General features: G+C 38.7%; 1 protein-coding gene across 6 annotated transcripts in view; it reads right to left on the reverse strand.

The window, feature by feature from the left end:
- Positions 1-751: 751 nt before the first annotated feature.
- The window catches only part of LOC103353396 (unconventional myosin-XVIIIa-like), a 118,693-nt gene continuing 103,802 nt past the window's right edge, over positions 752-15,642 (reverse strand). For 2 of the 6 annotated variants that reach the window (XM_008276358.1, XM_008276354.1), the window contains 9 exons: positions 15,465-15,592; positions 13,349-13,503; positions 12,713-12,836; positions 8,245-8,352; positions 7,886-7,978; positions 6,648-6,758; positions 3,345-3,449; positions 2,097-2,243; positions 753-1,145 (listed from right to left, as the gene is read on the reverse strand). In XM_008276358.1, the coding sequence (XP_008274580.1) occupies positions 921-1,145; positions 2,097-2,243; positions 3,345-3,449; positions 6,648-6,758; positions 7,886-7,978; positions 8,245-8,352; positions 12,713-12,836; positions 13,349-13,503; positions 15,465-15,592 (1,196 nt within the window). In that variant the 3' untranslated portion in view covers positions 753-920. Of the gene's footprint in view, positions 1,146-2,096; positions 2,244-3,344; positions 3,450-6,647; positions 6,759-7,885; positions 7,979-8,244; positions 8,353-12,712; positions 12,837-13,348; positions 13,504-15,464; positions 15,593-15,642 lie in introns of all 6 variants that reach the window. The other 4 variants (XM_008276355.1, XM_008276356.1, XM_008276357.1 and 1 more) reach the window with 3 other exon arrangements.

The raw sequence follows: 15,642 nt of genomic DNA on the forward strand, positions 1-15,642 counted from the left end.
GTCTTTTAGTGACAAATTACAGCCCAAGTTCAACATTACTAAAAAAAACAAAAAGGACTTTGTTCAGAGTCTCTCCACAGGAAGTGTTGTGGAAAAGAGCTGATAGTAATGGCAGTCATAGTAAGTGTACAATATGCACCCTCGGAGGTAACCGAAAGCAAAGGTATCCATCCATCCAACCATCCATCCATCCATCCATCCATCCATCCATCCATCCATCCATCCATCCATCCATCCATCCATCCATCCATCCAATCTAAAAAAGGAAGTCAAACTTTTCAAGGTGCCATGAAATTAGGCTTAGCAATAGTTTTAAAACCAATATGTTCTACAGTCAGTCGTTTCTCTTTAGAAGGCTGGACAGAGAGCAAAAGGAAGGAACCTTGCTGATACAGATAGAAAGACTGAGAGTAAATGAATAGTCAGAGAAATGTGCAATTGGAAAAAGGGAACTGCACTTGGACTAGCATGTGAAAACCAGATTGCCATGGGAACCAGGCATAAAGTAAGAAAACCCATGGCAGAGGGACAGAAAAAGATAAAGGTCAAAATAGATCAGAAAAAAAAATAGATCGGAGAGGCATGGATAGAAAGAAGACAGGTAAAAACAAAAGATGTCAGGAAAAGGATGTAGTCAGAATAAGGAGAAATGTGTGTTTTGCAGAGGATAAAAAAGATCTCCTTCTAGAAAATCTGGAAATGTGGTAGGAAAAAAAACAAGTGGTGTAAGTGAAGACCAGAGTAAGAGGACAGAGGAAGCGCTGTAAGGGAACAGGTGTGTCCTCTAACCCCTTATCTCTGGCTAAAGGCAATGCTTTGACAGGTCTACTGACGCCCTGCTACTAGCACAGATGGTGCAGTCTTATAAAAGCCACAAAAACACCTACGTGACTGAGACAGCTTTAGCTTTTTCTTCCTACTTAACAATGACATGCAGTAAACTTAATCGTATACTTGATCAAATATGCCACCTGTGGTTTTACTGCTCCAGGAAACTTGTTAGAAATGGTCATCCAGAGAGTTGTACTGACCGCCTGTTTGGTTTTGGAGATGTCCTCCATCTGAACATGCAGGTCTTCAATCTCCACCTCCATGGACTTGCGAGCCTTAACTGCAGCTGCGCAGGTGAATTCAGACTCCTCCAGCTGGAGCAGACACAAACATGAAGGAAAACACATCAGCCTAGAGGGACTTCACACCAAATTCACTTTTTTTTTTTCCTTTTCTTTTTTTTTTTTTTTTTTAAATAAAGGTCCTTTTGTTGTTGTATTCTGGTATTGGTCCATAGTGACGGATGCAACAATGTTTTTATTAGTAGAAAATGTCTATTTCAGACCTGAGGGTTTCAGACTGTGAGGTCCCCCTTGGTAGGCACTGAATAACTTGGGGGGGCCGCACAGATGTGAACTGTAAGCCTCACCTACACTGAAATTTTTACACTCTGAGTCTTAGCTTAGCCAAACCAGGAGCTGTATTCACAAAGGATTTTATCTGATAAATGGCTTCATTTTAAGACTTCCTTACTGTCCAGGTTTTCAAATATCTCCTATCTAAGTATCTCCTTTTTGTTTGTCACATGCACACACACACCAGCCATGGGTGCAATTTGGTTGGTCTTAGCCAAGGCCACCTCAGTATGTGGAGGGGTTGGGAATTGAATGCTAGCCCTGCAATTAGTGGACACAGGAACTCTGAGAAACTGATATCGCAAAACTTCAGCAGGTAAAACCAAAGCTTTTCAAATCAAAGCATTTCACTCCATGCAACAATGTTACATACCATGACAGGAAAGTGAAAAGCATTTATTTGTAATCTGCTTGGCCTGAGACTTTTACCATTTAATTTGTTGGGCTTTTGTGATGTTACTCCACAATGTCCATACTTCAAAAAAAGCGCTTAGTGATGGGACAGTAAAAGTCATAAGAAATTACAACATGTTAGGTAAGTAAGTAGATCACCTACAGAAACAAAATCGTACTCGGTGCTTGTAAAGGCTTTGTGTGTGTCTAGCTTAGCCTTCCACAACACTACAGACTGTACCTTTTCTTTGTAACTGGCAGAGTCATTGATACATGATGCTGCTTTTGTAGTTTTACCTGGTTTTTGAGCTGGGCGATCTCTCTCTTGCTGGGTGCGTTGTTCTTTATGTGGTCCAACATGATCTGGGCATCAGCCAACAGAGCCTTGGTTCTCTTCAGGTCCTTCCTCAAGCGTTTCTCTGTCTCAATGTCACCACCTCTCACCTGAGAAACAGATACAGTGAAAACTGGTGACTCATCTGAGGCCACAGGACTGTTAATGGACTCAATAGATTTTATTAGTTTTGAAGGAGAAATCACATAAATGTTCGAGTTAAATTTACACATAGATTAAAGAGGTTGAAACCGTATTAAAAGTAAATTATTATATTTCAGTCAACTAATCATTTAAATTAAAGGTAATAATAATATAATTACACCTTTAACAGCATCAGAAAACATTCATATCTTAGACAAATTAACATTGAGGTCAACATGTGAAATTTTTATTTTATTAATTAAAAAATAATAAATCCATTTTCAAAATTCCTTCCCATTTTTATTTTCCATCAATCACTCCTTTCAGCTCCAAGAAAGATATTTTGAATATTCAGGAGAAGGTTGGGTGACCTTTTCTACTCACATATCAGCTGTTTAAGAATTGAAAAAGTGCATTTTGTTGATAATGTCTATAGGATTAAAAAGCCCTTAATGGTGGATTATGTCACAACAAGAAACTCCACTGTGTGAGCAATGAATATACTGTAGGCTTTTGTCACTGAAGACGCCTATTTATATTGATTTACTTGGACTTCTTTGGCTGCAGCACACCACACTCCTCCTCTATTCCTTTACTGTCAGAGTTGGGCATCAGTCTGGACTATCTGTGTCTGTGCCTCACTAATTGCAGTCAGCAAAGCCAGATAAATATTTGATTCAGTCAGAATAAATGACCCACTTAAATCATATAAACCCCCACATCTCCACCCACACAACCCAACAGCAGTAGTGCTGTATTAGAACAAATGGCATTGCTAACATTCTGTTACTATTCAACTGAGCACATGTAAAATGGCATTTGCTGTGAATCCACAGAGGAAACTTAGAAATACACGAGTTAAGCTCAAGTTCTTCCAGAGTAGAATGTCTGTTGTGCTATTACACACAGATTTTTTTAAAGGTTACAATTTTCAATCTGGGGTGACTGCATTCACCTCAGGTTTTACTAGCTGGTCCCAAGCTTAAAAAAAAAAAAAAATCACACAAGTGCTTTTTTAGAAGTTGTGTCTAAGATCAGTTCCCTTGCACTTTGTACAGTGTAATTACCTTGTCCTGTGCTGACAAAAGCTTTGACTCCAGCTCTCTCTTCTCTTTCAGCACCTTCTGCTTCTCATCATACTCTTCTTCGAGCTGGACTTCCATCTGCTTCAGCTACACACACACACACACACACACACACACAAACAAACAGAAATAAATTAATTCATAGTTCTATCTGACCTCTTATTGACTTGAACAAGTCAGGAAAGTCACCTGGAGCCATTTCAAAACAGCTACAGATCCCCAAATCATCTGTGCAAACCATTGCTTTTAAGTATAAAGTGCACGGTACAGTTATGTCACTGCCACGATCAGGAAGAAAAAATAAACTACTACATGCTGCTGAGAGACAAGTAAGAATAACCAAAAAGTAGGTCTGCAATGAATTAGAAGCTGCCACAACACTTGTGTCAGTGTCCACGGTCAGATATGTTTTACGTTGCAATGGGCTGAGAGGCTTCCATGCAAAAAGGAAGCCCCTCTTTAGAAGCAGCATCTTTAGACTTGACTGAAGTTTGCTGCGGATCACATGGACCAAGAAAAGGCCTTCTGGAGGAAAGTTCTGCAGTTGGACAGAACTCAAATTTAGCCTTTTTGTCCACAATGACCAGAAATATGTTCGAGGGGGAAAAAGTGAGGCCTTTACCCCAAGAACACCAAATCTGCCATCAAGCATGGTGGTGGTAGTTTTATGTTGTGGGGCTGTTTTGCTGACAGTGGAACTGCTGTTTTGATGAACCAAAACACATCAAAAAGTGGTATGAAATGTTTAAATGAGGCTAAAAATAAGGTTATAGACTGGCCTCAAGAACCTATGGACTGTGAAGAAAAAAGAAGACTGTGTCAGAAAGCTAGTAGAGGTGAGAATGGCCTATAACAACCTTATGAAAGAATCAAAATTTCTGATTGTTTCTTCTTTTTTTTTTGGGTGACAAAGATGTATGTTTCAAAGATTCCATCATAGAAAAGTAGGAGTTATAGGAGTCACTGACAACTCAAGACTGCTATGATATACATGGTCTCTACAAGTGTATTCAAACTTTTGTTCACAACTGTAGTGCTAATTCCAATTTAAGTCATCTCAGGGAAGTTTACATAGTAAGGTCAAAACCTCTCTACTTGCAGCAAGAAAACTCCCTGAGCAGCATTTGGCAAAAAATAGAGATGAAAAACTCCCTTTTAACAGGAAGAACCCGGTTTAAGAGTCAGACTCAGGGAGGGCAGACACCTGTCTTGATCAATTGGGGTGAGGAGAGAGGGAAAAGATGAGCAGAACATTTGTATTTACATTCAAGTCTACAGCCCTCTGAAACATTACCAGTACACTAGGTTCAAGCTTTGTGAGGCTCTTGTATTGCAGATGTTTAGGAAGTAAGATTTCCAATAGTTGCTATCTTAATTCAACGTGTTTGCATGCTCAGATTTACTTACACTAATAATAAAGTACAGCACAGCCAGGGCTGGAGAGAATATCAATTGTCTTTTAGGCATCTAAAACAATTGTTATGACAGACACTCACGTTCCCCATAGGATGAACTATAACAATATCTAGACCAGATTTTGTGCCAATGCATCCAGCAGATGCTAAGATACTTGACAGGGTTATTGACCTGCAAGTTGTTGGTGTCACTAGTAAAAGTCATCATCAAAGTCTGGAGGATTCATCCTCTGGAAAACATGAATGACTGTATCAAACGTCACAAAAATGAATTTAATTGTTGTGACGATATTTCAGGGGTGGGCCTGACTGTGACTTTCCCAGAGTCATGCTGCTTGCATGTCTAAAATCTGTAATTTGTTGTGAGAGTTCAGCTAGAAGAGAGGTGTAATGTCATTAAAACTTAAAGGTTTTATCTCCTTTGAAGCGTCAGCGTTAAGCAAGCCTCCTACCAATAGGATAAACAGCTGTCTTGTGTGGAGTGTTGACAAGGGAAAGTGTTTAGACTTTAAGCAGTATTAATGGGCTCAGTCTATTTCATTCTGATCTTCAAATGTACAGGTTGGAAATACTGGTCTGATACTTGTGGTAAAATCAGGGGACCATGAACACAAAGTTTTTTTTTTTTTGTCTGAACACTGGCAATAGGAAGGTATAATAATCTTTTGTTATTTTCTGGATGGTCAGTATCGGGGAAAATATGCTCAATGGGGTATTGAAGCTTGAGAAATAACAGGACAAGAACGACACATTGACTACTTAACAAATAGTGAACCAATTGATAACCTTTCCTAAGTAGACTGTACTTTCTTACATTTCAGATGCATAAAGATAAGCAAACCGTTTCATAAAAGGTTATACATACAATAGCTTTATGCTGTTTCCTTCATTTATCTGTTTATATATACTACAAAATTCATAATAAAAGAACATGTCGCTATATAAATGCCACTGGAAGACAGCGTGAAAACAGTGCTCCCATATTGTGTAAGTGTAGTAAAAGCTAATTATGCGTGTGCTAACGTGGGCTCGCCTGGTAAAGGGCAGAGACAGGGCAGTCAGCACCAGCAAAGCAAAACAAATACAAAACAGCATTAAGTGCAGTAATAGCAATAAAACTAACGATGCACCCGCATTTCACTCCCCGGGCCACATACACATATATCAACATGCTCCTCTACTGCATCTCAGCCATGTTTGTGTCATGTAGCAGTGAAGCCAACCAACAGAGCCTTTATCTTCACATTAACTTAAAAGCAAAATAACTTACATGATCTGACAAATGTCTTAATAAATCCTGTGTATACTTATATATTAATTTAAGCAATAAAAAAAATAACAACACTAAAAGGGTGAGCTATTAAACCTACAAATTATGAAAATGTCATGCAAAAAGCTGATATGGTGTTCATGAGTTAATTAGGGTCTTTCACTAATTAAGGCCGGGATTAGTACAACATGTGTTTTCACAGCATTGATTCACCCATCCAACGTAACATTTCACATGCCTTATGAACCATTCTGAGGCTCTGTTTTATTACAAATGCAGCATGCCCAACATTATATACGTGTCAAAATAAAGGCCTATCAGCAAAAATGAGCCTTTATGTGACCTTTAAGCTGGAGGAAAGCTTTTAATGTGTAATATTTATGCAGACACTGACAGTAGCACGTCAAATTACCGACTCATACATTTCTGCTGTGACTTAGCTAAAGCCCATAACAGCGTTGTGTTCTGTTGGTCAACATCATGAACACAATATGAATGTTGTCAAATGAGGCAAGACGGTAAAAAAATGTGCTAACCTGTTTGGTGGGATACACTACATGAATTGAACAGTCTTAAAATATGAACAATGAATCTCCTGACCTTCTTGTTGCAGGACTGTCTGATCTCCTCCACCTCGTCATCTTTGCTCTCGATCTCCTTGGAATGGGTTTGACGCAAACGCTCCATCTCCATCTCCAGACGCAGCTTGGCCTGACATAAACAAGCACATCCCACATTATACACTCTCAGCCGACTGTTGCTTAAAAGAACACTGTGCTCATTTTCAAGCAAATTTTTATATGTTATTCATCGTTGTAAATATATCTATAGCAGCGGCCAATAAACTCTGTTATCTACTTATCGTGGAAGAACGACAGGGAGTTAGCATCACCACATCTTAGACTGCTGCTGGAGCTGAGAACTGATTTTTTTTATATAGTCTGTAACCCACAAACTATATGATCAGCAGTAAATGTTTTGACTATCTGAACCCTTATCCAAGACTGTGCTGATGCACTACGACCCCTCACACCTGGTTCAGTGCATATGTTAGTGTGAAAGTATGCAGGCCAGACTTATGTCGTGTTGAAAGTGATACAGAAATGTTACAAGATCTGACCTTCGTAGTAAAATTGCTTTTGTGACTCCTAAGTGACCAGAGTGCCGATTCAGACATGAAGCCAATACGCTCAGATGCTGATTGCAGATGTGTTTGGTTATGCAGCAAAGTTAGTTTGCAAAGTAGTATGGATCAGACTCACTGTAGCTGTTTTCTAACTAGCAAAATATGACAATCCCAGAAAGACAAAACTAGCAATCAGCTGGTGAACATATTGGAGTTTGCAGCAGCTAAAGAGCCAATTATTTTTTTCAAGAGTGGTAGAAACCATGATGATGAGACTAGGTCTAATCTAGCCTGTTAGTCAGAAGAGAGTCGATCACTGGTGTAACCAAGTAGTTTTAATTACAGTAAAATGTGGCACTGGCTGTCACCAATGACAACAGCAGCAGTAGCAGGTTGAGGTGGACATCACACTGGGGAGTCCAATACAGAAAAGATCAGTTTGTGTTTGGTTATATTTTAGCTGTTACTGGTCTGCCAAATTTTGTGGGGAACAGCTGCCAAAACCGCAGCTAAAGCAGGTTGAATGCCGAACTTAAATTAATTCAAACGAATGTTAATGCTGCCTGCTGGACACAAAAAGAAACAACTCTAATGTAACTGACATGTGACCCCACAACAATGCCTTGTCTGCCAGTGGACTTTTTGGCTTCTTCTGCCCCCAGTGGCCAAAAAACAAATTCAGCTTTAATGGGAGCACTGTGCTTGTCTGTACCTGTTCCAACATCTGGATGGTGCCAGCCTGTTCATCCAGCTCCTCCTCCTGGTCCTTCACCTTGGCCTCCATGTCCCGAAGCTGCTTTCTTACCTGAAAAAAAAGAAGAATTTGATAAAATAGAGAATATTAACAGGTAGATATCAATTTCATATTTTACTATGAGTGGGTACTTGTATTACAAACTGCATGTACTCTTGACTGAGTACATTGTCAACAGAAGTGCTGTAGCACTGAAATAATGCGTGCTGTAAATTCACTTCAAAGAGCTTCATACCAAAAATGTACAAGCAATAAAAAACAAACAAACACGTGTACACCCAAAAAAGAATAATTAAAGACAAACAAAGAAAGAAGACCTTGGCCAGCGATGCCTCATCCTTGGATTCCTGGGAGTTGAGGTCCAGCAGCTCAGCCTCCAGCTGGTCCACCTTCAGGTTGACTGCACACACCTCCAGGTCTTTATCCTATGAGACAAAAGGTCACAGTCAGAACAGAGAGCAGGGCACATCAGGGAATTACTATGTGAACATGAAAGAGAAACTGACACACTCACAGGTGATGAGGGAAGGTTGAGCAAATATTTATTCAGCTCAGCAGGTAGCCACAAGGTGTTGCACACACAGTAAAGTATTTCTACAACGTGGGTTCATGATTAGCAGACACGCACAGTGTAGACGTGCAGACCTTATATATTATGAATGTAATCCTCTTTTGACATCAGTGTTGTATTTTTCATTTCATCTGTTTTATCTGAGACTACTCTTTTTGACAGACTGAATATTTTTTTAAAAAGGTATAGCTCTTTTGTACGGTCTATACCTTACCGTGATGAGCACTGTGTGATGACATATGTTGTAAACTGAGCTCTACAAAAAAAATTAGGTTGAATTGAATTGAAAAAAAATCTGTATTTTGGGTACCATTTAGTTTTTCTTGGAAAAGTCAAATGTCAGTCACATGCTAGTGGACAGATTTTTGACGTTCAGAGATACTGATATTGTTTTTATCCTAATATAGTCCTTGACAGTAGTGTTGTTACAGTTGTTATTTCAGAGTGACAAGTGCACAAGCATAATGTCAAAACACTTCTCTTGTTTCCATGGCATTACTAGTCCATGTATCCTGCTGAATAGATAATAAACAATAATGCCTAGATACATAGGTAAATACAGTGGAGCAGAATGTAGCTGCAAACAGATCCTACAATATCTAAAATAAGCAAATAAATACTGTAAGGGAAATTAATTAACCATTTTAAAGATGAAGGACAAATGCTTTTCAAGAAACCTTTCCAGTTGTTTTTTGTCCTGGTAGAGTCTACAGAGCCTTAATTTCATCCTGTCTGTATGCTTCTGAATCATGTTGTTTCAAAATGTTATTGTACATTACAATAGTGTAGTAGTAAAATGTACGATAAGAGATGCAAACTGCACCTTCAGAAGTAATTTTATACTGCGGTTGTTAGCATATTGCTTCTAGGGTCATACAGAGAGTCATTTAACTAGGGATTCAGGCAGCTGATCAAATTTTTGCCTGGCATCACTTTTGTCACTCGTATCAGACATGAAAAGAACTTCTGGAACAATAAATTGACACCAGAGAGGAGAATCCAATCACGAGCAGGCACTGGAAAGCTTAGGGTTGCTATGTGGCTTTGGTCCATACTACATACTTGTCATTATACAAACATAAAAATAAAGAAACATTGGTGAAGAAAAAAACTCACCTAAGTTATATATGTATGCCATTTTATTCAAGATTAAGTAAAGAAACAAAATATCCCTATGAATGACTTATGGAAGTGTAATAAGTCCTGAAATCAATAAATATGAAGAACTATATTTATATATGCATGTGTATTTATAAATACACATAAAAAAGCATACATATAAATAGGCTTGTACTCTAGGAAGGACATTTTTGATTTTAATTTATTTAATGATTTATTTAATAGCCATAAATAATTATGTTGTGGGAACATTTATGTATGGATTTATTTATTCAATAAATTAAATATCATTCCACAATTGTGTGACACAGTCTGGACCACAGATACACACATGGACTACATGAAAACCATGAAAAACATTTGCAGCTTCATTTAAGAGTGGTGCTTAGAAGATACACAACAAATTCCTGACAAAACTGCAAACGCTTTAAAATGTCATGTAAATAATCTTAAAAGAGTGGTGACGTTTGGTATTATATTGTTTATTATGGCAGATTCCGATGCATTTTGTTACGTGAACTACACAAACAACTGAGCATTGTTTAAGCACCACAGACTTTCTGAGTATCGTTGCTGACCATGTCCATCCATTTATGACCACTGTATCATGTTCTGATTCCTACTTCCAGCAGGATAATGCATCATGTTGCAAATATGTCAGTCAGTTCTCTGTCCTCCGGTGGCCTCCACAGTCACCAGATCTCAACCTAATAGAGCACCTTTGGTATGTGGTGGAACGGGAGATTCACATCATGGAGAAGACTTTTTTACTATTTTTTTTGTTGAGTCTTTTAATTTCACTCAGTTGTTGACTGGCTCAACATAAGAAAATAGACATAAACTAGAACTGGTACTGTTATATGGCCTACGTGTCATTACCAGTAAAATCTGTGATATATGTGTATGAGAACACCTGTCGGTTATATTCACTGCTACAATCTCTTGTTCCATCGTTAAAGCTTCTGCTCCTGGATGTTGTTTACGTGTGATTAACCCCGAGACCACACTGCAGTTTTCTACTCTTTTAAAGACGTGTTACGATCTGAGTGCATTTTTCTAATTCACCTGCACCAACATCTTGATCTCTGTTGCTCAACTCAGAACTAAACGGACAAAACCAAGATCAGAGCCCTGGTTGAACGACACCACCCATGCTGTCATAAGTGAATGTAGACATTGCATTGCAGCCAAAAACTCCCACAGGTCTCTTTAATTCAAGTTTTAACTCCTGTGATACAGCTTGTATTACAACAACACCTACACTTTGTTGATAGGATCTCTGCTCTTAGGTCTTTAGCTGGTCACAGTGCTATGGACCCTTCTGTTCCCCCAGTGTGCTCAGCTGTCTTTGATCAGATTGAACCTGTGTCACTCAACCTATTACTAGAGGTGGTTTAGCATTTACGGCCCACAAATTGTCCTTTAGACATTGTTCCCTCTAGACAACTTAAAAGTGCTTTAAAACAGTGCTGGGTCAAGCACTCTTACACTGGTGAATACATCTCTCACATCAGGTCATGTCGCGGTTGCCTATAAACATGCTGTATTGTTACTTCATGTAAGAAAGAACAACATGGACCCTTCACTCCTCTCTAACTTCAGGCCAATTTGCAAGTAACCTTTCCTGTCCAAAATGTTGGAGAAATTGTTTTCATCAGCTACAAACCTTTCTAGAAAACCATGACATCTATGAAGAGTTTCAGTCTGATTTTAAATGTCGTCCCAGCACAGAAACAGCTCTTTCACAAGTGTTTAACAACCTACTTTTAACATTTGATTGAGGAAAATCTGAAATTCTAGTGTTTCTGGACTTGACTGCTGTTTTTGACACCGTGGATCATGTTTTGCTGTTATTGCGCCTTAAAGAATGTGTGGCCATCAAAGGAACTGCCATGAAGTGATTTAGGTCATATCTCACAGATATGAGTTTCTCAGTTACTCAGGTGAATGTTGGTCACTTGTAGCTCCTCATATTTGTGGGGTCCCCTAGGGATTCATTTTAGGTCCCATCTTTGTCTCATTTGTCTTTAAGAAACACCACATTTCTGTCCATTGTTTTGCAGATGGTATTCAGATCTATCTGCCCATGAAAAGCAAAAGCAAAAGTAAAACCTCAGTGTGCCTTGATGGACTGCTTAAATCACGGTAAAACATGTGGATGGATCACAACTTCCTTAACCGTGACAAAAACAAAACAGAATATTTAGTTTGGTCGTCCAGACCTTTTAGGTCATGCTGATGGTACTCTTGGTCCTTTGGGCTTTATATAATAAATCTTTTGTTAGTAACATCAGTTTAATCTTTGACAGCGCCTTCAGATTTGACAGACAGATCAGCTCAGTGGTTAAAACCAGCTTTTGTTTATTTGAGACTTTTAGGCAAAGTAAAGCCCTATCTCTGTCTCGGGATTGATTTTAGAATTTTATCATTTGTCTTTAAAGTTTTGAAAGAGTAGGTGCCACCTTACTGAGCAGAACTCTTGCGTCTTCTTACCCCAGCTAGAGCACAGAGGTCGACCAACCAAGTGCTCCTAGATGTTACGATATCCAGGCTCAAAAACAGGCTTTTAGAGTCGCTGGAACAATTTACCCTTCTATTTTAAAACTGCTCAGGCTTTAAAAACTTTTAAATCACTACTTAAGACGCACCTCTTTTTATTTCCGTTGGATTCAAGTAGAGCTTGATAACCTGACTTTATGTGATAATACAATTCTTCATTGATAAATTATTAGTACATTATTATGTTACTGCCTGGTATGTATTTCTTTATTATTATTTTATCAATTTCTTTTTGTTGTGTCTTTAATTTATTGTGTTTTCTTATTTTATTTTACCACCTGTACAACACTTTGGTTTAACTAATGTTGCTTTTAAATGTGCTTTTAAAATAAATTTGACTTTGATTTTACTTTGCTATACTAAAAGCAATGAGTTGCATATTTGTTTAACCAAGGTTAAATATTTAGAATTTACAGTGTACAACCTTGTATCTATACAAATAAATATTAAATACATTTAGATGGGAATATTTAAATAACAAAAAAAAAAATCCTATCAAAGTTATGTGACACAGTGTGGAGCACACAGACACACACCTCCAGCTGCTGTCGGAGACTGAAGGTCTCTCCAGTCAGCATGTCTTTCTCTCGGGCCAGTTTCTCCCTCAGGTTCTTCTCCCTCTGCACCTCCTCCTGGGCTGCACTCAGCTCACTGTCAAACCTGCGGGCAAACACACAACAACACACAGATTTTCACACACTACCCCAATTAAAGCATCTACACTACTCTGAAGACATCTGCAAAGCAAAATTCATTGTGGTAAAGATCATGAAAAATCGAACTATTTAAAATGTGCTGAGCTGGTCACGAAGAAGATGCTACATATTACCTCTGTTTTATCTACAGCATGCAAATTCAGCAACACCTTTGCAGCTACTGAGCACACCTCTTGTGTCTCTCTCACACACACACATACACACACACACACACACACACACACACCATACTCAGTTTAGCAGCAGTACAAATGAGCTTGAGACTCGTCTGCTCCCTCTGCACAGCATGATGCCATAAACAATCTGGAGCACAATGTCTTTTTTTTTTTACAGCTATTATTGTTACTACAGCAACATCACTGGACCCTACATAGTCTGTGGGAACCTGGCAGATTACAGTACAATAGCTGTCACATGTATGTACAGACAAACGTGATTTTGTGTGTTTGCACTGACTTCCTCTGCTTCTTTTCCAGGTCGTGGTTGCGACTTTGTTGACCCTCCAAGTGAAGTTTAGTGTCCTGCAGTTCAGACGTCAGCCGTTGTGTTTTCTTCTTCAGCTGCTGGATGTTTCGCTGGGATTCCTCGTTGTCAGCCTGCAGGTCGGTTATCTGCACAAAAAACACATGTACACAATAAATCAGAAAACTGTTTGCCTTGATGCAGCTTTACATAATATTGCCAATATGTTAACCAGCTTCATGAGGTGGTCACGTGAAACGGTTTTGTAGAAAGTTAACTTATGGACTAACTGGGCCTCATAATGAAAAAAACACTTGTTGGGATGCAGCAAACAGCCCTATTCAACAACTACAGTAATTCATGTTATGCCATGAACCAGTCAACTAAGTGCAAAGAAACAACAGTCCATCATTGTTTAAGGACAACTACACATTTTCAAGTGAAGTCGCGAAAACTATCAGAGGCTGTGATGGCACCATTTTTTTTTTTTTTTTTACTCACTACTCTATCCTATAGAGCAGCGGTCCCCAACCACCGGGCCGTGGACCGGTACTGGGCCGTGGGTCATTTGGTACTGGGCCGCACAGATAGAATAAAAACATTTTATTGGTTTATTTTTATTTCCAGCGGAGTCTGCAGGGTGTTTTATTTTGAAACATGACTAGCTCGTCTTCCCATCACTTCCGTTTGTGCTCGTTTCCTGCACATGACTGTCAGTTTTTATGCCCGGCTGCTAAACGAAGCCGTCAGTCAACAACAAACGTCTCAGGAGAGCTGCTTTGGAAAGTGGGAGAGACTTAATACTGAGACAGGAGAAAAAGTAAACATGTTAAGCAATAAAAATTAATTTTATTTATTTAGGAAACTTTTCAATAGAAAAAAAAAAACAATTATTATTTGTTATGTGCGTAATGACCGGTTCGTAGAAACATTTCTTGCTTAAAACCGGTCCGTGGTGCAAAAAAGGTTGAAGACCGCTGCTGTAGAGGGTCCCAGGGGGGCTGCACCTACGGCCAATCTGGAGTCACCAGTTACTCTAGCACGTATTTGGACTGTGTAAGGAGGCTGGAGCACCCGGTAAAAATACATGCAGGTACAGAGAGAACAAGCAAACTCTACTCAGAAGGGTTCTAGCCGACCTGGAGATTCAAACCCAGGTCCTTCTAGCTGAGAGGCTACAGTGCTAAACGCTGCACACTCTGCCGCCCTCAGATATATCAATAAAACCAAAAAGGTCCAAAAAACCTCATGGTGGCACAGCAGGAAATGTCACAAGGATTCATCATCGGAGGAATTTTGCAACAGTCCATCTGATAAATGTTGAGATATATCTGACTGAAAAAAAACGAGAACTTTGACCTAAATCCATAGTTGTTGAGATGTTTCATTCTGGACTGAAGAGGTGTGTTAAGAGCACGGCTAAAAACAACTACCAACAGTGACTGAAAGAATTGAACTAGAAGCAGCTCAGTTTTAAAATATCATCCCATGTACATACTGTACATTAACAGTGCTATCGAACCATTCAGATACTGTATCTGCTAAGGATCTGAACTCTCAGCTGCGAGAACTGATGATACTATTATCTTGATTATTGAATTTCATGTTTCTTACTTGCAAGAAAAGGGAAGAAGCCACAGCAAGCAAGGACTTCAGTTTAAAATGAAAGAATAAAGTCAACTTAGAATCACCTCCCTAAAATAATAATTAATAATTGAATAGATGAATAATAAATAATCTTTATAAACATATTTTTTGTCCTTTTACACTTTAATTAATTTGAATCCAGAGTGTTTAACATTCTTCAAATGATGTTTCCATGTCTGTATAAGGTGTGTATAAAAGCAAGAATATAATTTTCCGTCATTGTAATAAATAAATAAAAATGTAAGGAAGTGAGTAATTAAGTAAATACATAAATAAATAAAGTGTGGTAGTACTTAGAACAAGAGAATGAGTTTAATCAATTAGGTAAGAACTTTACATCATAACACAGACAACAAAAGTATGGAGCATTTGATTTCATTTAGTTTATAAATAGGTTGAATTAAAATTTATTGAAATAAAACTGGGTTCCCTCTGTGGTAGGTGTGCCTTTGTGTCCACTCACCCTTCTATCCAGCTGCCGTTTGTTCTGCTGCTCCACCTCCAGCTTGTCATCAAACTCCTGCTGCAGCCTTTTCTTGGTGAACTCAATCTCCCTGATGGCTCGTTCATACTTCAGCCTCCACTCTCCTCCTGTTACAGCAACATGGTCGCGGTCAGAGTTTTTACTTTATTAGATTTGC

Source organism: Stegastes partitus, unplaced genomic scaffold (genome assembly GCF_000690725.1).
Source record: "Stegastes partitus isolate 25-593 unplaced genomic scaffold, Stegastes_partitus-1.0.2 Scaffold70, whole genome shotgun sequence".
Taxonomy (NCBI): Eukaryota; Metazoa; Chordata; class Actinopteri; family Pomacentridae; genus Stegastes; species Stegastes partitus.